General features: G+C 40.5%; 1 protein-coding gene across 11 annotated transcripts in view; it reads right to left on the minus strand.

Moving 5' to 3' along the window:
• Positions 1-23,564, minus strand: part of SEMA5B (semaphorin 5B) — a 281,295-nt gene that overhangs the window by 122,116 nt on the left and 135,615 nt on the right. For 10 of the 11 annotated variants that reach the window (XM_086898536.1, XM_086898533.1, XM_086898532.1 and 7 more), the window contains one exon: positions 5,829-6,034. In XM_086898536.1, coding sequence (XP_086754662.1) covers positions 5,829-5,982 — 154 coding nt within the window. In that variant the 5' untranslated portion in view covers positions 5,983-6,034. Of the gene's footprint in view, positions 1-5,828; positions 6,035-18,848; positions 19,068-23,564 lie in introns of those variants that run through there. The other variant, XM_023931281.2, reaches the window with a different exon arrangement.

The raw sequence follows: 23,564 nt of genomic DNA on the forward strand, positions 1-23,564 counted from the left end.
ATCCATGCCCTGTGCCAAAGACAGGACATTGCACATGCTGCTGTTAGCCTCAGCTACACCAGTGGTACCTCTGGAAAATATCAGTCAGCTCCTCTGTTGCTCACATGAGTTTTTCATGGCCTTGGCCCATGCATAATGGTGACCTGAGTACCTGTTCTTCCTTCTGTGGGTCTACCTCAGTCAGTCCCACTGCTGAAGATGCCTCCCTTTCATCAACGTCACTGCTCATGGTCAGAGGCTGCTCCTTCACTTGAGCTGTTGCACCTCTTTAGAGATTTACCTTCCCTCACTCCCACATGTAAGTTACTTGGAAACTTCACTTCCTGAAGTTTCACAGCAAAGTCTTCCTTTTCTCTCCTGCTTGTCATGATTCATTTCATCTAAAGCATTTTGTGAATGAAGGGCATTCTTCCAACCTTCCCTTTCTTCCTGAGGTCCCAAGAAACAGCACACTGAGTAATTCTTTTAATCAAATCTCCTTGCAATTATTTGTGAAGTGCCTTGGACACCATTAATGAGGAAGCATTAAAGAACTAGCATCATTACTGTTATAATTATTATCGTGAAATGAAAAATATATTGAGAGTGGTTGGGTGTAATTTTCAGAAGTTTTGCCTGAGAGTAATTACTTCCCTATCTACTGTATATTTATGGCTTTATCAGTCACAACTTTCAAACAAATTCTAAAACAAATTTAAAGAGGAAAATTCTAGTTTCCATTTGCCATAGTTCTATTTTTCAAAATTAGAGGAAAATTGCTACAAGCCTTGCTTAATAGAAACAAAGCCCATACTGAAATGCACTGAAGGTCTAATATTCTGAATCATCCACAGGATGCCACCAGTTTCCAGTTGAAACTCCATCATTAGTTAATGTTTAGACTTCCTGTATGAAGAACCAAGGACAGCAAGGCTATGAGGTAGAAGACAATTCTCCCATAATTTATTGCACCTTCCCTTAATGCTTATATAGATACACCTCTAATATTTCACCTCACAATAAAATTTTGGTTTGGATTGTCAGAATCTCACTTGCTCAACAGAAGTGTAAATCTTGACCAGAATTTCCTATGGGGCTCTCCCAGCTGGTCTTTGGAGTTGATGAATGCTAATGTGCTTTTTTTCCCGTCAGTATACAATAAAGGGAATAATGTATTAGTGACCAATTGAACAATAGTGGGGGTGTTTGGTGAAATGTCAAGAATTTTCTAAACAAATAAATCATACCTTATTATCCTTCAGCCCACAAAGTTAAAATTGCTTTTGCTTTCAATACAAGAAAACATTTACCTGCTCCCCACAGGTTTCAGTGTTTGAATCTGGCCACATTTCAATAAAATGTTGTTTAAAGAAATAAAATAGTGAGAAAATACATAGCAAGCTATACTCAAGTCACCTGAATCACATTTATCACATTTTTCTGGTAGGAGGTAATAATTACATACAGTCTGAAGTAAACCTCCAGATTTAAACACTCCCAAACTAAATCACTTTGAAAACCTGAGGCAACAGAGCAACTTGTCTGCATCTAGGAGAGACTGAGGATTAGACAATGGATCAAATGCCACACATTGAGAACTCACACTAGCCATGATGATACAGTCTGCAAAGCTGAGATTTGCAGTCCTGAGAAGATCTAAGATATAAGCTATTTAACCAAGTCCACCTCTGTCCTGTGCCACAGCATGGGGTCAGCTGAGGTGTTTTTGTGGATGAAGACAGGCAGCAATTATTAAAGCAGGGACAAATTTTGTTCTTCCTTACTTACCCTAACAGCCATGACCCAGGGGAAAAAGCCCTGAGAGACAGAACAGAGAAAAAACCTGGGAAGTTTTCATACTTTTTCCTGAGCATACTGATTTAATGGATGAAATTAATGAGAACTAAATAATGGTAGGAACTGCAGGTGGAAACCTGCCTGACTAAAACTCATTTCAAGTGAAGTTGTGAACATCCTAATGATTCACATAACAGAGATGAGTTTGCAAACTTTTAAGCACTTCCTTGGTAAACAAGATGAAGCCAAACACTCCGCAGCCATTACAAACATGAATGCATGTCCCTCATGGCTCTGGCTCTTGAAATAAAAAACCTTATATAGAATTGGCATGGAAGATGTTTCTGGTTTTCCCAAGAGGCATATTACAAAGGTGATCCAAATGTCTTTAAGGAATAGCAAAGGTGCTTTATATCCAAGAAGGAGGTGTACAACAATTAAGTGTACTGCTGGCAACCAGGACAGTACGACATAGGCACAGCCCAATTGCAAATGCAGGCACGGATCTGTTGGCAGTAAAATCCATACAGAAAAGGAGAGAAATATGAACATGATTGACAAGAAGTAGAAATAAATTCTCTGGTGTTTGGCTTACCAGAGTGGACCACAGGGGAGATGCGCTGGGATGACAAACTGCTTTGTGAAATGGGACTTGGATGCATGTGTACATGCATGTATAAATAAAAAGGGATGCACTAAGAATACACTTGACTTGTTTCACTAAACTCTCAACTAAATTCTCAACTCACTGAAAAACAAACAAGCATGCAAGATCCTTAATGTAGCTACCCACTAACAGTCAAATAGGTAGTAAGACACAGAAACAGCCTCCTGGGAGGTAGAAGATCATTTTCTTATTGATCTAACAAGGGAAATCAAACTTTAACTGGATTTCCTATAAGCACAGAGTAGAACAATCTAATTATGAAAATCCCAGTCTGGGTACATTATTATTGCTGGTGAACTGTACAATGAGCACTATTTTATAAGCCCTGGGGAAATTGGGGCACCATTGTGTTAGTTTGGTACTGTGCAAACACACAGGATGGTGTTTGCAGCACAAAATTCCTGTAGTGTCCCTCAGTATCTCCATGCAGGCTGCAAGGAAAAACCATTCAGCTCATGGCCCCTCCCCAGCCCACATCTCTCGTGGCAGAGCAAATGTTATCTTCAGCATTTAAAGTGTGCATATCTAGAACCAGAATTTATGTCCCCTGACTTGTCCAGATCATTTTCTCTATGTCACAAGTAATGGCACAAATAATTTTGGGAATGTAGTCTGTAAAGAAACTGGCATTTTTTCAGGTCTGAACACAGCTAAAGTAAAAGCATTTTACATACATAGTCTCCTTTCTGTTTAAATGAGTAGGACATGTACTGGATTCTCTTTCTTACCCACTCTCATTGCAAGACAAAGATACCAATTCAAACAGATGATTGGCTAGTGTGGATGAGATACAATATGAACAACATAAAAAATACAGAATTATTCAGGAAATAAGGGAAAAATTAAAGAGAAACAAGGATATTATCCAGTCAGCTGGATGTTAAGAATATAATCTAGGGGTAAAGTATAATAAAAAGAGACTAAGCATGAGCAGAGTGGGAACTGAAGACTAGAGAACACAAAACATGCTATGGCATCCCATTTGTCTGGTGAGGGGAAGCCTGGCTAGCAAGGTTGTGAAAAAGAAGCTATTCAACCCCTTTGTAACATAAACTGTTTTGTTAACCTATTCATTCTGGCAGTAAATTAATGTACCCTGTATGACTGAATGGTCAGAGGCCTTATTATTATTATGGCACATCCACAGAAAATTGCTGGTGTAACATAATCCTTTCCCCTGGCAGCAGGAGCATCGGAAGGGCTCTGCTGGGGTCACTCTTTCAGTCATTACACACTCCCATTGTGAACCAGGTTGTGAATCATGAGTCGATGCATCTGGAGACCCACAGAGCCCCTGAGCCACACTGTTAAGCAGAGACAATCCTCAGAGCAATCCGGGAACACCACATAAAATTTAGATTCCCCTACTTGCCTACCACTGCAGGCTAAACCTGCATAGTGGCATCAGAACAGGGTACAGCTTTAAGAGAAATCAAATTATGAGCTGAGGTGTGGTTTTGGACATGTGAGCCTTCTTCACCAGACCTTAAAAGCTATGTGCAGTGGACAAAAGGTGCCTTTAATTTAATCCCTGTGTATTTTCCAGTTGAGCTTTGAAGCAGAAAATGCAAGATTCAATTGTATCATGAACAATCATAAGGAAAGAGGTGCTGTGAAAAAATGTAACTCTGAATCTAACTCGGGTTTAAGAAACTGAAATGATAATCTGGGACATTTTCTTGATGCATCTTCAATTTCAATCTTTCTTTTGCACAATTGTCAGGTTCTAATTAACTCACCAGTTTTTGCCCTCCATCATTGAAGAGAGGAAGGAAACAAGAACAGTGAAAGTAAAGGACAGATTTTCTTTTTCCTGTGAAATATTCATGCCTTATTAAAACAAAGCAAACTGGCAGATTATGAGCATATTTACACAGCCATCAACTCTGCAGAGAAGCACTCATATTGAGTGCCAAGAAATGCCCACCAATTCCTCAACTTCAGGAACTGGGGCTTTTAATATTCCCTGCAGAATGATTTACCTCAGTGCAGGATCGCACAGACACATCCTCTGTAAACTGAAAGTTTGGTGTTCCTGGTTAATAGAGAGAGCAACACTTTTTCTCTTTTCCATACCTATAATATTATGGTTATTTTTTTATCTACTGAACTGAATTTCACTGTTTTTTAACAGCAAGGGCTTCTCTTTTTGGCCCTCCCCAGTTAAAACAGATAGTTAGATTTATTTAGTGATTAAAATCAAGGTCTATTTACCAGAGCAAGGTTAGAGCCAGTGCCGTATCATGTAGGCTTAAAGATTCTGCCAATTTATTTTAATTCACTTAAACCTTTAAGGCATGGATAATGGAAAACAGACAAGAAATCTCTTAAACTTTCCAAATTAAGAGACAAGAGTTTCCTCCTCTGTGAAGAATAGTAAAGCTCTCTAGAAGAACCCTGAAAGGTCAGCATGGAAGCCTTTGACTACTTTCTTCCTGGAAACCCTATCTCAAAGGTCACAAAACCACAACTAAATTGCCTTTAACAAAGAACGTAACTAGAGACACATTGCAGGGTACTCAATTCCCTTTAGCAAAGAGTGTAACTGGAGATGCATTGCAAAGTCTTAAATGGGTACCAAAATCGATATTCCAACATTTTGGAGGAAACCATTTTTAGCAAGAAGACTCAGCAGCTGCTGATGCTGGCACAGAGTTTAACACACCAGTCTGGAGTGAATTTTCAAATAATAGTGGTACCAATATAAAGATCTAGCTGTTGTGCGGGTAAGTGGACAGATTATCCAGACAACAATTGAGGAGTACATGAAATGTACGTTCATGGAAAATCTGACTGGGATAAGGACAAGAGAAATCCCATTCTTCAAAAGAGCAGGAAAAGAATTGGCCATTGCAACACAAAGGCCCCCTCTCACACTTAACTTAAATGCTCAGATGAACGACAGAAAAACTACTAGCCCAGGTGACAAATACATAATAAAACCAAACCAATTCAGGAATGTTACAAACAAAAGCACAGCCACTCCCTGCAATTTTAAATCAACTCACTTCTCTTACATTCAGGAGTGTCCAAATTCTCTATCACTTTCACTCACTAAGTGTCTGGCTCCAGCAAGCCAGGTGAGGCATTACTTAAACCACTTAGAGAAAAGGAAACTGAAACACAGTTTCAGCATGGAACAAGATTACAGGGAGCCTGTAACAGGGTGAAAAATTGAGATTCTTGGACTGGTAGTCCCAAAACTGCCTGAATTAAGTGACTTCTGTGAAACCTCAGAATTAAAACACTGTAAAGCATCAAAGGGAAAATTATTTGTCAGGCCATTTCCCCTGGCCTGTGGATCACAGTTGTAAGGAAAAACAGCACAGACTAAACCTAAATGAATCATCCAATTGGAATCTGAAACAGGAACAGAAGCTCTTACCTTCAAAAGAAATTGTGGGGTGTTCTTTTCTAACACATTCCTGATGTTCAGCTTCAGTGTATTCAGGTACATTCTGTGATGCTGAGAGATGAAAAGCAAGAAGAAAAAGGCTTGGCAATGACAGGGAAATGGCCTTTAATCTTGAAACAATCATGACTGAAGGGCAGCTGCAGATCTAGCTTCCAAGACAGGCCCACGGAGGATACCTGAAATACAAATAATTCCACTTTCAGAAAGGCTCCACTTTCAGAAAGGTGAATGCCTATCCAGAGCATGTAACACAGGGAAGGCTGGAGCTCCCCTTTCCTACCAATCCCACTTGTGCTTAAGTACATAAGGTAATATTCCACAAACGGCACAAAAAACCAAACCAAACCAAACCAAACCCAACCAACAAAAACCAACCAAACAAATAAAAACCACCCAAATTTACAACCCTAAAGAGAAGTGCACAGCTCCCTAAATACCTGTCTCTCTGTACCCTTGGGGTATGTGTCTTATAAAGTTCCTGGTGTGCAATAGCTGGCACTGACAACATGAAATTTCAAATATCCCAGGTGTAAATGTTTCCCCCAATGTGGACACCTCCCTCCTCAATTTCATAATGTGTCCATAGTAAATTCCATGCTAAATTCAAGAGATTGCTAATGAAAGGCCAACATCAGTCACCACGAAAACACATGGACAAGTAACACTGTTCTAACATGTGATTCATACATCTGACCACTGCTGCTCTAAATGTCTTGAAATAAAACTAGCCAGTACAAAGGTCTTGCCAGAAAAGTGCTAATTGAGGTAACATAAAAATTAGAATAATTTAGAAGAAGTGAGTCAATTGCCTTCATTATTATGGGATGCTATAGCTCTCAGTCACAAGAGCTGAGGCACAGCTAAAGAGGAGAAGAATTTACTCTCAGGCGGGGAGAGAGGAAAGTCATGCCTTTTCTACGTGAGCACTTTTAACAACAGTAGCAGTAATGGCACAGCTCTAAAAATTCCCCCTGGGCCTACCAGGCCTGAGGCAGAGGATGGAGGATTAATTAGCCCATGCCACAAGTTCCCCAAGATGATGCTGCAGCTTAAGAAAATCTGCATTGCCAAATTTAATCTTATTGATGTGCATAGTATATTTTCCTATGTAACTTTGCTCAATTATTGCAAACACATGTTGTCAAACAAATAAAGTCTCCTACCTTTAAATCTTACCTAGTGATAAAGCTGATTCTGATTAAATTCACACATAATGAGTTTTTCAATTCCTGCAGACGTCATTCATAAAGTCAGTGTAGCAGTCAACATCTGCAGTACCTGATACCTCTATATTTTTGTTTGGAGTCTCTAAAACACTTTAAGTGACCTGAAACGGGCAGGCTGATGGAAGGTAACATGAGGCACTGATACACAATGACAGCTCATGGCATGGAGAAACTCCAATATAGAAGACGACACTGTTACATCAAGGAGCTGGAAGAAACTTGTAAAGGTCTTCGGGCATCACAAGAGCCATAAGGGATTTCTAACACCAGAAATGGAGACAGTTGGTTTGAAAAATGGATCCCATGTTTTATTCTTAACTATATTTCTCTGTGATTTTAAACATGCATAAAGATGAGTTGCCAGTGCATCCATTCTGCACGTCCTCAGCAGCAGCTCCATACCTCTGACTGAAAATAGCATTGGCATTCAGGGCTCGGGGTAGTTCTAGGGACTTGGTTTCCCAACCAGCGTGAGTGAGACATTACAACATTTCATGTTTTTTCCATCCCATATACATGCAGATTTTATGCAGTGATATATAAAATCCCTTTCCAGCTCTCCAAAAGAGGTTATACAGCACTTTACTACAGAGGGTGGCTGTTTTTAAAAACACAGCAAATATAATGTTAAATTAAAAAATGGGACTGGCAGAAGGAAGAGATGTGAAATCATTTAAAGCTCAGGCCAGCAAAGCATTTAGTCATTAAGCAGAAGCATACTGCAGGGTGTACACCACTGAGTACTGTGGCACCTCACATGATGGACATGTTGTATGAGCCACGCTGTAATAAAAATTATTGATGATGAAGCTTCACATTATATATTTGGCCACTGGATTATATGATCCTTTTTTTCCAGTAAAGATCCAGAAACGAAGCGCAGCACAGAGAGGTGAAGGCCAGGGAGATGCATTTTGTATAGCTTTCGGATACACTTAAAGTCAAAGCCAAACTTTCCTTAGATAGGAGATGGTTGTTGTGGGAAATGCACAAAAGGCAAAAGGGCTTTTTCACTGTCAGATATCCTTGCTGGAAACTGGAAAAGACAGTCATGGAAATCTCACTTTATGCATGCTCTACTACTCCCAGTGCAGCCATTACTTGCTAATCCTAGAAAGAAGGTACTAAACTAGACAGACTTCTAGTCTGAGCCAATATGGCTATTTTCATGTCCTAATCATCCAAACAATGATCTCAATCTAGGTGAAAAAAAAATCTTAAAACAAGGACATATGATAGGGTCCTATGGTCCTGTACAGCCCTATGTGGTGTGCAATCAGCAGATGAGTAAATTCAAGTTTCACACTCATTATGGTCATGAAATGATAAAAAGTTGCGTACAGAAAAGCTTCATAACATCCCACAGCCTATTCTGTGCCAAAACAGAGTACATTTACTAGTGTTTTGTCTGGACTAGTTGTAAAATGTGCCAAGTATCTGGATTTCTGCCACTTTCCCTGGGAGATTTTTACCACAGTCCAAGAGACTTCAGTGTTCCTTAGAAAGCTGTAACCAGTATCTGGGGAAAAGTTCCATCTTCTCTTCCTTATCATCATAGGGAAATTCAAAGTGTGCATGAAAATAATGGTTTTGAACTTGAAGTGGAAAGTAATAAATGACCAAATCAAGGTGAAAAGGGAACATTATAAAAAACTCATATCCTTCACAGTGTTCTCTATATCTAACATCCAATTGCATTCATCAAATGTGTGGAACTCTTGTGTGCTGGAAAGTTGAGGAAAACCAGTGATGTGCAGCCCTGAGTTAGTGTCTTACTGGAGTCAGAGCCAGTGGGTAAGTGCCAGCTTGATCAAGGGCAACAGAAATCAGAGCCCTAGAGCTGAACAATATTGATTGAGACAGTGGATAACACTGAAAAATCTTAGTCCTTCAACCTGTCCCTTTCCCAGGCTGCATTGTTCACTTTTTCTCAGTATTTTGAGAATCTAACTTAGTAATTCCCAGCTGCAAATTTATTTCCAAAAAGAACCCCACACTCCTAATGTGAAGCAGTGCCATGGGCAAGCACAGGGCAGCTGTATGCCAAGAGCAAGCTCGTAACTGCCTGGGAGAGTCCAGAAGTTATGAAGTGTTTTAATGAAATGAAATGTTTTCATTTTACTGGAGGTAGCCAAATCCAAGCCTCCAATTTTGCCCAAGCTGCAGATTTTCACTGTGAAGCCTGGAGTATGACCAGTGCTTAGGGCCAGACCCCATCCAGACCACTAAAACACTGCACATCCCAAGCACAGCTCAGACTAGTGGCGCTTTGAGGTGCTGGAACTTGCCCTGGCCTTAAGCCATTTAGATACAGTTAAATGCTATAAAAAGAGCTGTTCTTATTAGACTGTCTGCTCAGAATGGCTTAGAGCTCAAGAAATCAGCTGTCAAGGTTTCAGTGCAGACGAGAGACAAGAGCTCAAATCCCCGGTTAAACTGAAATCTCAGACAGGACATATCATTTCAATTCTTTATTTGCTCATCTTGATTCATCTTTACCACCTTAGCTATTTTTCTCCCCAGCCCAATGCAGACACGTTAAAAAGAGATAAAAATGTCCAAAAAGATTATCTGTCTGAGTTTATCTGTCTTGTCCCTCATGAAAACCTGTCCTCTGAGCCTCTGCACAGCCCCAAGGGCCAGTGATGGGGCATCTTTTTCCCCTTTTCTACTCCACACAGTGAATCTCTACAGTCCTCTAGAGAAAAAGGTCAGTAAATTAAGGGGACACTGGATTTGGTGAAATTTGCTCCACAGACAGGTATTTTGTAGAGCAGCACTTCTGCCACCATCCTCTTGTCTCTTAAATCAGGCTTTCTCAGCTCATGGGCTTCCCTGACTGTAGTGGCAGTGGCAGGAGATGGACAAAGAGCTGCTCCACCTGGGAAAGGCAGGAGTCTGCACATTCAGAGCATCTCCAAAACTGAGATTTGCAACCTTAGTGCCCGTGTCAGCACAAACCCACTCTGCCTGCCCATCTCCCAGCCAGGACATTCCATGGCAGCCCAAAGGGACAGGGTATGATTCTGCTTTGCCTTGTGGCCTCACCCCAGCACAAGGGCAGCGTTCAGGGGATCACCCACAGTCCCTCCCTTATTTATTGCCAGGGCATGAGTCTTTTCCAATTCACTCCGTATTGTATCATTGCAACTCCATTGATTTCACAGGAACTAATCCTGATTTACAGAGGGTAACTCAGATCAGGCCCCTTTTGACTAAAGCTTTGTGTCTAAAAGAAAAATACTTTCAATCAATCTTCAGGGCTTTAAAACAAAGCACACTTTAAAAATGGCTGTACCAGGAATTCATATCCTGCTTTCCTCTGACTGTAACTATCATTTTGACTTAATAAAATGTGACAGTAAAGTTAAAGGATAAAAGAAAATGCTTCATCTTTCATTTTAAAGGAAAGAGATGCCTTTAAAAAAGACTAAAAAAGGAGCCTCCTGCAAAAGCTTTAATTTTTCTGTTCAGGATCTTTTGTGATTGCCACAGTTATGGTTTTATTAGACTGGGATAGAGGAAAGAGGAGCAATGGAAAGATGTGGACATTAAAGTATTCAAAAAAGTACTGGAAGAATAAGGGAAATAAATATAAACATTGCAAAGCAAGACAGTTATGACAGGCTGGCACAGGCAGCTCTGCCCTAGAAAACAGAACTCCAAGGCCAATAAAACTATGGTCCTTTATTCAGCCGATGTTCCTCATCCTTCCCTCCCCTCCAGCTGGAATCCATCCCACCCAACTGGCTCCAAGGGCCATTCCACACGATCAAACAAAAAACACAGCTTTTCCCTCTGCCCCTGGCCACATCCACACTCAGCCCTCAGCTGTGCTCATGCTGGGGACATGGGTCTGTCTTACAGCCAAAACATGGCATGCTGCACTTGCACATCCAGAGGTCAAATCTCATATGTACTGTTAGACTGACTTGTGGATACTGAGCTTTCCCCATTTATTTACTTATGAGGCAAATCTATGGAAATGGTCAAACTATGGTACAGATGAGAATCTGTGAAGAGATCTTGTTTTTCTTTAATTAAATCACCCTACAGTCTTCTGAAGAATTGGTGAGCTCACTTTGGATTTCATGGCAGCTTATATGCCGCAGCTCTTGTTCTGGTTGTCACCAGGCTCATGTGTACCTACCCTGTTCAGGGTTTCCCATGGCCTCAGCTACAACATCATCTATGAGTCTCACATTGAAATCACTCTCACTACACCCCAGGAAGACAAACCAACATTTTCACACATATCATGCAAGGGTTATCTTCAAACCCTCCCTGCAATTCAGCAGCAGGGCACATCTCAAGTGTGTGCAGGCAATATGCTGTCTTGTGGCACAGCAGAAGCTTGAGCTCCATGCTGACCCCTCTCACAGCTCCTGCCTCACAGAACCTGCAGGGCACCGCTTGCAGTATCATAGTAGGTTTTGTATCAGGAATGAAACAATCAAGATTTTGCAACACAGGTCAATTCATTGAAACCCTTCTGTTATCTAGATGTGTATAAATAATTTAGCTAACTCTTCGCGAAGGAGAAATCAGTTTTTCTTAATATACTGTTTGGTTCATGGCTTGTGAAGCCTGTGTGGAGCTGAATAATAATAGTCTATACTTTGATTTCTTAGGACTACATCCCACAAAAGATTGACAGTGCACTTGGGGGCACTTTATTTCTAGGGCTCTTTCTGATTGCTGATCAAAGCCCCCCAGGACTGGTCATGGTCTAGAACCAGGCCCACAAAATGCAATGGGATATTTTCATTCAGAACAGGTACCAGAGACAATAATAATAATGTTTTAGGGACAAAATGTTGCTAAAGGCCACTTCTCTAAGGATGGGTGTAGGATCTAAGTAAGCCATCAGCCACCACTTGGTTACTTGGCCGTGATCATGCAGTCCAATGCCACAAGATCCTGGAAACAGAACGCTTTCCTCACCTGTAGAGGAAGCCCTCCAAAACAAGACTTTATTATAGAAAGCTTCCATTACATAAAGCTGATTCAACAATAAAAGTCTCTGTAACAGCGCAAAATATACTGTACCTCTGGGTTCATGCCAAATCCAGTGGACATAAATAAATACCTGCTCTGCTGAGACTCAGACTTGCTTTTGAATAGTGCTAACCTGACCACACATTGAGTGTGTCCCCAAGTGCTTCAAGAGGCTCCCCAGAGAGCTCTAGATCTTTTTTTTTTACTGGCTACACTTAATATAAAGACATGAGAGTCTTTGTTAGAATTTGTTTTGGGTATGAATTTAGCACTTGAGGAAAGGTGCCTTGGAGTCTGAAGTTTTCTGTTTATTCAAAGATTGTATTTGGCAATGAAGGCTCACACTCATTTATCTCCCTGGTGGTATGCTGCCACTGTTTTCTAGAAAAGTGCCTCTACAGGGGGATGGAAATATCCTCTATTTACTGTTCACAGAATGGCCTTTCTGAGAGATGCCAGAGTTTTGTCAAAGAATTACCAAATTTCTGGTAATTCATGGACACTGGATATGGAATTACTTTTATGTGAAACACAGAGATGAAGGTGAAGCCTAACACAACAGCAGAATGTAATGGATGCTATGGTACTTAGCCCAGCTGCAACTCAGACAACATTTACTGGAGCCTAGGTTTAGAATCAGGAGCTCCTGACACCCAGTCAAAGTCTCAAGATGCTCAGTCAAAAAGAGGAAGAGTGGACACAGTCCAAGAGAGGAGCCACTTCAGGGCTCATGGGACAACAGCAACAGCAGGAATAACTGTTCCAGAGGCCGTGCCTGCAGCGGGGGAGTGTGTGCAGGGCTCAGCATCCCTTGCAGTGCAGTCATCTTTCTCACTGAACGTGTGATTTGGAATCCTCTGCATGGGGGCTGGAAATCCATGGTGCCAGACATGCTGTTTATGTGCAGATCAGCTACATAACACAAGTACAGCAGATTCAGCAGCACACTTACTGCAAATCGCCACCTGGAGAAAGAAGAGTTCTTTCTGGCTTGAGGTTTTTGGTATGGGCTTGTCTTTTGTCTCACAATTTCATATGAAATGTTGAATATTTGACATACTAGAGTATTAACCATTGTTTTACTGACACTGCTTTTTTATTCAACTCTAATTATAGGGTCTATTGCAGACATGCTATGGGATGTTTAGGAAGGAAGTTAGTGACAAATGCTCCAAATTATATGACACCTAATACAGGCTGGTAACTCACACTCTCTTCAACACTGTGACAGCAATCTGGGGTCAAGTGCAGTCCCCAGACTGTGCTGTGCAGATAAGCAGTCCTGATAAACTATATAACAGCCACTGTGGTACCCCTGGGTCCACAGAGCTGGGAAAACAAAAAAAAGAAGAATTTTTTTTTAAAAAAACAAACCACCTAATTTTCCTTTGACCTAAAGCAAGCCCAAAATTCAAGTCTCAAGAAGACAAGCACCAAGCCATGAAGTCACCATACCAACGAATCTCCTGCCTGTGAGTCAGCCATAACATATGGGCTGGCCTTTCCCAGAGGCTTATTTTTCCCGTTTAAAACCTCAGGCACTACCTCCAGCTTCTGTCACCCACTCCCTTCTACTCCATCCAGCAAATCCTCTTACATCACTGACACAGCCCCACATGCCAGGGTCAAAGGCAGTTGTTGCACATTGCAAACCCAACTCATCCCTCTCAGCAGCTCCTTCCTTCCACTGCTATGTTGGAAAAACAGGATGATAACTTCTTTTAATGCTTGTCCATGCAGGAGAGAGAAACCAGAGCATGTTTGTTTTGTCAAAGATTTGTGATTACCCAGTGCCACATAACACATACTCATGGTTTAATTGTAACTCCAGGAAAAGAAGCATAAAGCATCCCTGTAGCACAACTCCAAGTTTCAGCCTGTTTGGAAACAAGAATATGTTTTGCTGCATTGTCTTCTTGGCACAGCACAGCATCATTTATCATACAGAAACCTTAGGCTAGAAAGCATTCAGCCAGCCTATATGTGCCCTAAATGTGAACAGACAAAACAATAATTGTCAGCCAGACTCTTTTTTTCTCCTGCTGTGCTCAGCTTTTCTCATACTTCTTGCAACAGCAGGTACCTGTTGAACTCTGTTAATTGTTCCCCTCATTGGAGCACCAGAGCTGCTTTGGTCTGCCCCAACTCTTGCACTTTCTGAAAAGTAGGGCTGCTCTTCCCAGATCCTTCTGGCTGCAGAAGGGAAGCAGTGAAGAACATACACAGCTCACAAATTACAGCTTATTACCGACTGCTGTGTATAAGCAAAATGGGACTAATTCCTCATCAATTTTCCCACAAAAAAATATATGGTGATCAACAGTTTCTGAAAAGACAGAGCTGAATTTCCCCTTCCTTCCACATATGCTATGCAACTTCTGTGACACCAGGAGCATGGTACTGTGCTACCCGGTAACTGAAGCTCACCAGCCTCAGAACACAGGCATTACTATGGGTCACGGACACGTCCTTTTAGAGCTTTTCTCAAAAAGAGTATTTAGGCAAAGGCAAAGTCAAGCAGGACAGCTGACCTTCAAAAAGGCCTTGGGTGCATTCTTTTAATGAACTGCAGTTGTAAGTTTCTCTGTCTGCAGATTTACTTTAACTAAACAGTACAGAGTCCCCATCCTGTAGTGGACTCCCTAAATTCCCAAAGGCATCACAGTGATCCAGGATTTAATGCAAATCCAATGATCTACAACTCAGCTAAGAAATTCCATTCTGGAATAGAAGGGAAGAATATCTGAGACTGAAAGCTGCGATCCTCCTCTGCACTTATGTTTTTGACAGTCAGATGTCCAGCCAAGATTGGGTATCTGAATAGTTTCCCACTAGGCGGGAGAAGCAGCTTGCCAGAGGACAAGCCCTGGGGTGTTAGCTCTTTGCCTCAGAAATGCTTAAAAATACCCAAACAATCCCTCAGACAGAAACCTCATCATCATCTTCCAGAGGCAGGGTCTGAGCAAGCATTTGGGAGCTGATATAATTTTAATACACTCTGAGGCCAACCTTCCTAGAGAAGATGAATTATTTGTAATGAATTCCAATCACATGGCACTCCAGCCCCCACACCTTCATCCTGCATATATAACCAAATTAGTTTAGGAGATGTAAGTTATTCAGGGACTTAGCTGCTCAGTCTGGCCTTGGAGGATTTGCTCTCATTATGGCTTTTATGCAAATTCTGTCCTCCAAATCTCTTCTGAATCAATTATTACTAGATTAATTTAAACATGTCCACCTGGGGTGCCTGTATATCATGTGCCTCATGTTAAAAAGTAAAAAGGATGATAATGAATTCAGGAGGTGACTGAAACAGATTCCTGCTTTGTGGAAATGTGACCTTTTTGCATAATGTCATAAAAGAAAGAAGTTCCTTCAAGAAACATGGCAGATAGGGTCGTTCATTGGATCAGCTGGGCTTTCAATCACTCTTTGGAAATTAGCATGATACAATAAAAAATTAATAAGAAATTTAAAAAAAATATCACTTTAATGCTCCAGACTATTAAAGTCTTTGATGGACTACTAATTGAAATGTAATGCTTAATTTTAAGCAATGCCATTTTATTAATGGTAAAAACTTGAATTAATGTCATTAACCAATGTTAATATTACAAATCCCCTGAGGGATAACAAAGCAATTATGTTATTCACAGAACTGAAAGGGGGAAAAAGATGTAATCTGTACATGACTGCACTAAGGCAGAAGAGACTGCTTCCATCTGCATTTCCTTTGCTGAGAAAGGGGGTTTGTTTGTTTTTTTGAGCAAAGAGGAGGGAGAGGAAGAGAAGAACTTGTGCTAAGTTAATTACTGCTGATTTTCAGGCACTTAATAGCTAGGAAATTATTCTGTTACTCAAACACCATACTGTGGGGACCCTGTAAAAATAATTTGGGAATGAGAAATTGATTACAAACCCTCCTTCTTGGAGGTCTCCCCTGTGTCTGCTTGGATCCTAACACATGCACTAACAGCCTTCACCTGATGGAAAAGCCTGATGCAAATATGCAGCCCCACACCTGGCAGCAAATGGCTTTATGAAGCTGCGCTGGTTTGTATCTGCCAGGGATCGCCAAGGAGAACACCTTTTGCACTGCTGAGTGCCCTCAATTTCATGGGAGGGCAGGTGCTTTTATTTTATATAGTTTAGCAAGTTCAGCATCTTGTCAGATCCACTGCTCATACAGCAGGGGAGATGGGGTTAGACTTAATTAAAGAACCAAAACCAATACTCTTGCTAACTGGCAGAAGTCATATTGCCCAAACAGCGTAAGAACTTTGTATGGTGCTGGTATAATACTGCATTTACTCCAGAATAACCATGTTTGACCTAAACCCTTGATTAACTATCTTTCTATTGTCTGGCTGATAATTCAGACACAATGGGGAGATTCAGCAAGCCAGAACATGAAGAATTCCCCAAGGAGCTACAAACCATTTTATTGCTAAGAATCCCAAAGGCTTTTGCTTTTTATTTACAAAAAGTGAAAGTACTGCAATGCACCCAACAAACCATTGTCAAAATCCAAATGCCGCTTTCAGTGTGCACTCTTCAATGCAACCAGTCAAATGTGTCACAAATTCACAAACAGTACTAACCCATGGGAAGAGATGCAATAATTAATTTCCTCTGTTGCATGTAACATGACAATGCTCTGGTGTATACCAGCACTGAGGATGCTCAAGAGATTCTTCTGAGACTGTCCTGCCAAGCACTTTTTAAAAATCAGGTTTCTTCACAAAAAAATAACAAGACCATTGACACTAATTACTACCAAACTTGCTATTTATGTTGCACAGGGTGTAAAACCTCAATACCAACTCAAAATAAATCAACTGAAAAAAAACAAACTAAGCCTATCAGGGGAGTGAGAATCTATGCCTAAACTCGGCTGGATGTAATAACAGGAATTCATATTTGGTGACTGGGACCAGGGTGTCTCTTTTTGTAGCCCAAGCACAGAACACCCAGGTGCCTCTTTACGTTTCTGTTCATGATATAAATACAGCTGTAAAACACAATGAGATTTAGGGATTTTACTTATATTGATATATTACTTAGAAATCATTTTATAAATGGCAGAACGAGCAAAGGGAAGAATGACTGCAAGGTTTCCACTCTGCTTACCAATGAGGTCCTGCACATGGCAGACTTCAGTCTGTGGAACAGGTTAAGCTCGACAGCATGATAGTTCTTCTCCTGCAGATTTGCAAATCATTGCATTTTCATCTCTCAGCAATGGTTCCTCTCTTACCTCTTGTCTCCCCCATCTTCTCAAAGAATAACATCAAACCTCCTGTGTAGTATCTCCATTCTGTCACTCTTCCATTTTCTCTTCCAACTCCCCACTCTCAATTTGAAAATGAGGGAAGAGAAGCCACTGATGACACCAAGGTCAAGGCAGAGCAAGACAAAGTCAAATTCATGCAATCATTTAACACCACACACCATCACACCATTACAGAGACGTGAGACGTTATGGATTGCAGCTTAATAGATCGCAATAGAGGATGATGGGGGAGAGAAGAGAGAAATGTTCCTTCTGTGCTGAGACTTGCTGATTAAAGTGCACGAGTGGGCAGGGGACAGCATTTGTGTTCATAAAGCTGAGTCTTGCCTCTCGATATTAATGGACACACCATTGTCGCCAGACGCAATGTTTTGTTATTGCGTGATTAATTGAGAGTCACACGCAATGACATATTACAGGCAGGATAAAGCTGTCACTGGAAAGCAATTCTTCACAGTAATTCCTGCCAGTCTCTACAGTCTGAAAATTGCATACCTCGTTACAGACGACCCCTCAAGCACAAATGCATTACATATCTTTATATAAATAACAGTGACTAACAACGGCAGTCTGAGGTAATCTCTGTGGGATATGAAATAGGGAAAAAGGTAAGGCAGAGAAATTGCCTTCAAATATTAGTAAGCTTGTCTGTGCTAATCCCCATCAAATGAACCATTTCTCTTTCCCTTTAAAATAAAAACTGTTCCTGCTGGAGGCACAGAAAGTATGATAAAAGGACATGTTGTGACTTAAATGACAACTAGAAGCCTTACTTCTTCAAAAGGCCACTAGTTCTAAATCTTAAAAACTTATCTTGATCAAGACTAATTAAACTTCGACACCATCACCTTATCACTTACTTAGGTCAGTAAGTATCAGTAACTGGTCCAGCTCACTTTTTTAGAGCCACCAGATCAAAGACTCTTTTACATTTCTTTTGGCAGCAGCAAGAAGATATCAAATCACTAATTTTCCCCATGGATTTTATTTCACTCAGAATCACTGCATTCAAAATACAATGCAGGGAAAAAAAATCCACATTGCTCAAGGGAAAGGATACAGCCCAGGGGGATACAGGTGCCCAGGAAAAACAGATTGTGTCACTTATGTTCTGCGTATGACAAATTCCTGGCTGAATTGCCAGGAGTGGCACACAGTTGCCTAATCTCCAATTGGCATTCAGCATTTTCCATACCACTGGCTAATGGTCAGATCTGTTGCAGTGCTCTTTTCTTCCTGTCTCATTGGAGCCAATACCTCACAACTCGAGTGAGCATTTTAAAGACTCGCCATCAGATAGGGTGGCATCATCCAAAACCAACAGCACCTTCTCTTTGTCAACCTCTCCATTAAAGATTCCATTTCACAACACCACTGAGACACTGTTTTGAGCCATTTCAAGCTCAACCACTTGGACTTTCTGCTACCAGCCACTTGTAAACTAATGAAAAGTCATGCAAAAGTCTTTACCTGCTTGGAAGATGTTCTCTACCTCCTCAGAAGACAGGCTCTTGCAGTCTCGTAAATCTGCCACTGACAGGAGCCAAGAGAAATGGGGACAGGAAAGCACAAAGCCTGGGCTGTCCTGTGGCCTGGAGGCAAATAGCAATCTCTGTCTTCACCTAACCCAACCAGAGCCCTGCAAGAGAGTAAATCTGTGTCCACTCGCCTTTTTAACAGCCCCTTAATGACCGTTAACTTTTTTCAGCCAGCCATTGATTCTAATGGCATGTGCATTCACACACAATAATACCTCAGACGGCCTTCATTAATTTACCATGCATAATTTCTCTGAAAGCTTTTGCCAATAGAATACCCCTAAACTGACTCACTAACTCATGAAGATAAAGCACTTTCTGTGTGAAACCATTATGCAGATGCACAGCACTCTTCTCAAATAAGTTAAAAAGTAGGTATTGTTTGGTGTCTACCCATTTTTTGGACACAGCAAAGTACCAGGGCTTGAAAATGTAAAGCTGCTGCTGGAGTATCCGGTGTGACAATGAATATGTAACATACTCCAGGCTGAAGAAAGAACAACAAGAAAAAAAGGCAAATTATATGAAAAAGCCTTTCTGCTGTGAAGTTCCTGAAATCTTTTACAAATTTCAACAATGGGAAGTCCTAAAAGTGAAAGGCTGTTAAAATACCAAAGGAAAATGCAGCAATATAGATATTCACAGGCCTAGGTCCATTCATCCGGAGAGAGGGTGGGGGAAGATCCAGCAAAGGGAATGTATTAGAAACAAACCATCCCAGAGAACAAGGGTTTAGAGCTGTCAGGAGCTACAGTGCTGCTGTTAGCCTTGCAGTAAATTATGGAGCTGTCAGCATTTTCCCATTATAAATCTCTCAAGCCTCTTCTTATGTACACTGATGTAAGATTCAGACCTCAGTCCCATGGTGGCAATGATACTGCAGACAAAAGCATCACAGATCCCCTTTGGAAGTATAAAACCCATAAATATAACCTGTGGTCTTATAAACTCTAGAAGATATTGGTCGTAGGGAATTAAAAAAGGTAATTGTTTGTTAGCTTGCTTGTTTTGTTTTTTAATTACAATTATTTTGTCTTTAAACAGAGGATGAGAAGTGAAGAGCTGTTTGAAAAGGTGATCAGGAATAAGCTCCTCCTTTGCAATACACTGAAGTCTTTTATCAACTTGCAAGTCTCTCATCCCTTTCAGAAGGATTGATCACAGAGCCCATGAATGCTGCAACTCCATTTCCAAGGTTATAGGTGCTGTCCTGACTAATGTAAAAAAAAATATCTTCCATAGACAGTCACTTGTGAGGCCCTGTAATATTAAATGTGGTGGTAAAATAAAGTTTAAAATAAAATTAGATCTGAAAATTTAATCTGTCTCAAATTCATGAGTCGTGGGACTCAGGGTTTTGGTTTCTCATCAATGAGCAGTGAACCACTTGCAGGGAGTTCAGAAGTCACAGAGCAGATGGATTAGGAGCAGAGCTCTTCAAAAATTCTCCATTAATAGCAAGCCTCATATTTTTAAGAAATTGGATTTTTTTGTTGTTATTTCAGGATATAGACTGCAAAAGAGGCCCCATATACTTCTGTGCAAGAAAAAAAAAAGAAAAAAAAAAAAGAAAAAAGATAATGAAGACTGACAATATATGTGGAGGAAATATGATCACATGGAGATATTTTTTAAGTGAAAACCACCAGGAGAATTTTGGTAACGTAGATTTATATAGAAAGGATATAAGCCATTAGCAGCATAAAGGTAATGAAAACTAAGAGAAAACACCTCTTCCTGGAGTTAGCATCATTAATGACCATTAATATTGCCCCTAATTTTACATGCTTAACTACAGCTCTGCCTGGAACTGTAACATTACAACGTGCCAATAAACTGTCTAGGGAGAAACAGACTGCTTCTAAACTCCCTAAATAAGTGTTTACAGATTATAAAGGGAAAAGTGATTTATCACACCTGAAGAGGAGCATCTCCACTCTCCCCTCTTTATTTTTTTTCTTGCTCCAAATACCAAGCTCTTCTGCCATGCTCTTGAGGCCAGCCCAGCATGCTGAGCCTGGCCTGTCAAACTGGGCAGACTTGGTCAGGGGCTACAGCTCTCCAGCTACTCAGGGGCCAGTAGTAAATCTCAGCACCACATACACGCCTGTACTAGGCATCAAGTAGTGCATATGCTGGAGGATTTGGGACTGCAAGCAGTCTGTCTGCTCCAGATAAAGTAATGACTCAAACACAAGGCAGGAGACACTTGAGGCTCCCAGTGCGTGCGACAGCCCAGCAGAGTTACAGCCGCCCCCAGCCCTGCATTCAGCAGGAATAGCAAATCACTCCTCACGTTTTGCTATCCCTTAAGCAGTGTTTCCATACAGTACCATCCTTTGCTCTTGGCTTGTGTACTATAGAAAAAAAGTAGGACAGTGATTCCCTTCTTAATTCCTGATTTTTACTTTCTTTAACCACATAGGGTTTTTTACTGAAATCTTGCAGTGTATCTGCTTATAAACTAATGAACATAGCACTCTGCTTCAGAGAAAATATATAACAGCAGAATAAAATTCTATCCATATGTCCGAAGTACAAGAGGTTCACAGTAGAGTTGGCAAATGGTGTAATTAATCCTGACTGCATTTCAGCAAAGACAAATCTAGAAATAATGTACAATTTCTCTCTTTGTGAATTACCATTTGAGAAAACTCCCTGCCTGTATCATATATACCCAAAGCAATTTTTGCAGATTGTTTACAATAAATCAAATTTGGGACAGTGCTTGACTGATGAAATTTCAAACACCATCTCTTTATTCTTTGGGTGCTCCTTTTATAATGTCAAGTTAACAGAAAAAACACAGCGGATACACAGACGCCAGACACATTCAAAGGTTTCCATCTGGGCTTTAATTACTATCACAGTTGCCTCACTAAATTGAATACGTTCCTCCTAAGGGCTTTGCCTTGTATCTGATTTAGCTTACTTTGCCTTGATGAACAAAATCTGGTATAATCATTTTCTACGATGCCCCAGAGGAGCATCATCCCATGTATAAACTTGCTGCCCCATAAGTCAGTTTTTTACATTTCTCTCTTCAGACATTATCCTCAACTGTACTGATAGATTTTTTTCCTTCAGGAAATTATTTTGGAAAAGTCCTAAAGCAGATTTTCTCCAAAAGCCACATTTAGATTACATTAAGTCACTGTTGTTATTGTAAAATTAAAAAAGAGGCAACAATGTCCAAACCACTTCTTCCAAATGCAGAAGACAAACAAACCCCCCTTTCTCCTCTCCACATAGCATCACCTGTTCCTGACCCCACTGACCAGTTCATTATTGCTTTCAGATGGTAATTAGTGAGGCCAGACAGCCTGAGCTTTGCCATTTCTCCTGACCTGTTAGGCTTGGCCTCCCTCAGTTATTATCAGTGTCTTTCTCTAGGTGTTCTCAGAGAGCAGGGAAGTGTGCGCCATCTGTTTAAGCTCTCCTGATTTGAACGGTTAAGTAAAAACACATAACATCATCCACAAAAATGCCATTGTTAGGGTTCTGCAGCAAGCTCTGAACCCTTTATAATTAACTGCAGACCTACTTGTTGGTTTCCAATAAGGTCATTCTTTCAGTAATCAGAGGTGGTCCCAGGAGGTAGTACATAAATAGCCTATATTGAAGCTTAAATTAGGCTAACTCAGAACTTCCTGTACTCTTCACTGCAAATAAAGCAAATATTTATAGACTCTTGCAATCTTTGAGGTTCCTACCTAAGAATTAGCATCAGAGCATCTCTTCTTGCTCATGGTAAATCAGAATCCTAGCAAATATCCCAAAGCTCATATTTCTCAGTGTACCATTTTTATTTGAAACTCCCCTCACTACTCTTTACAAAAATAAAATAAAATAAAATAAAATAAAATAAAATAAAATAAAATAAAATAAAATAAAATAAAATAAAATATCAAAAGGAAGATGAAAACAGACTTTGATGGAAAACATCACTGTTAAAATCTTGTTAAGTCATATTGCTACAGACTTGGAACATCTGGCTTCTATTCTGGGCTCTGCCACTGACTCTCTCTATAGCTTCAGGCAAGTCCTTTCAGCTTTAAGTCTCCATTTTTTCATTCTTTTCAAGCAAGTAAGAGTTTTCCTTAATTCTCCCCTTTGCTGTCTGTCTTGACCATCCAAAGGCATGCACAATTTTAAAGAAGATAGGTAACAACACTTCTCGCTGGATGCATCAAATAAGTAGATGCTTTTCTGAAGGATGGAGGCTCTGGACTGTAAACACTTCAGAGCAAAGACCATCTCCTAACATTTGTGAACTCTACTGTTTTTTAGAGAAGGCTAATGTTATTCTGTAGGAGTTTCTGGAAGCAGCTGGCTGAGTTTCTGCTGGAATCATCACTTTAAACATTGTTGGGATGTCATTGTTTTATTCAGAGGTGTCAGAATGCCTAGAGCTTTGGCCAGCCATCTTCTCTCATTAGTAATTTTCACACAAGTCTAAATAAATGTGTTTGTACTGTGCCCAGTGTAATGCAGCTCCTGTGTGCCACATTAACACAGCTAATAAATAAAAAATCCTATTCATGATATTCTTACACCAAGCCAGCAGTAGAAAATGGCGACTCATCAGGGAAGTGGAAAGCATTAGTGGCTGGGGTGGATGGTGTTAGCAAACAGGCTCCAGCTGGAA

Source organism: Cyanistes caeruleus, chromosome 7 (assembly GCF_971803275.1).
Source record: "Cyanistes caeruleus chromosome 7, bCyaCae1.hap1.1, whole genome shotgun sequence".
Lineage (NCBI taxonomy): Eukaryota > Metazoa > Chordata > Aves > Passeriformes > Paridae > Cyanistes > Cyanistes caeruleus.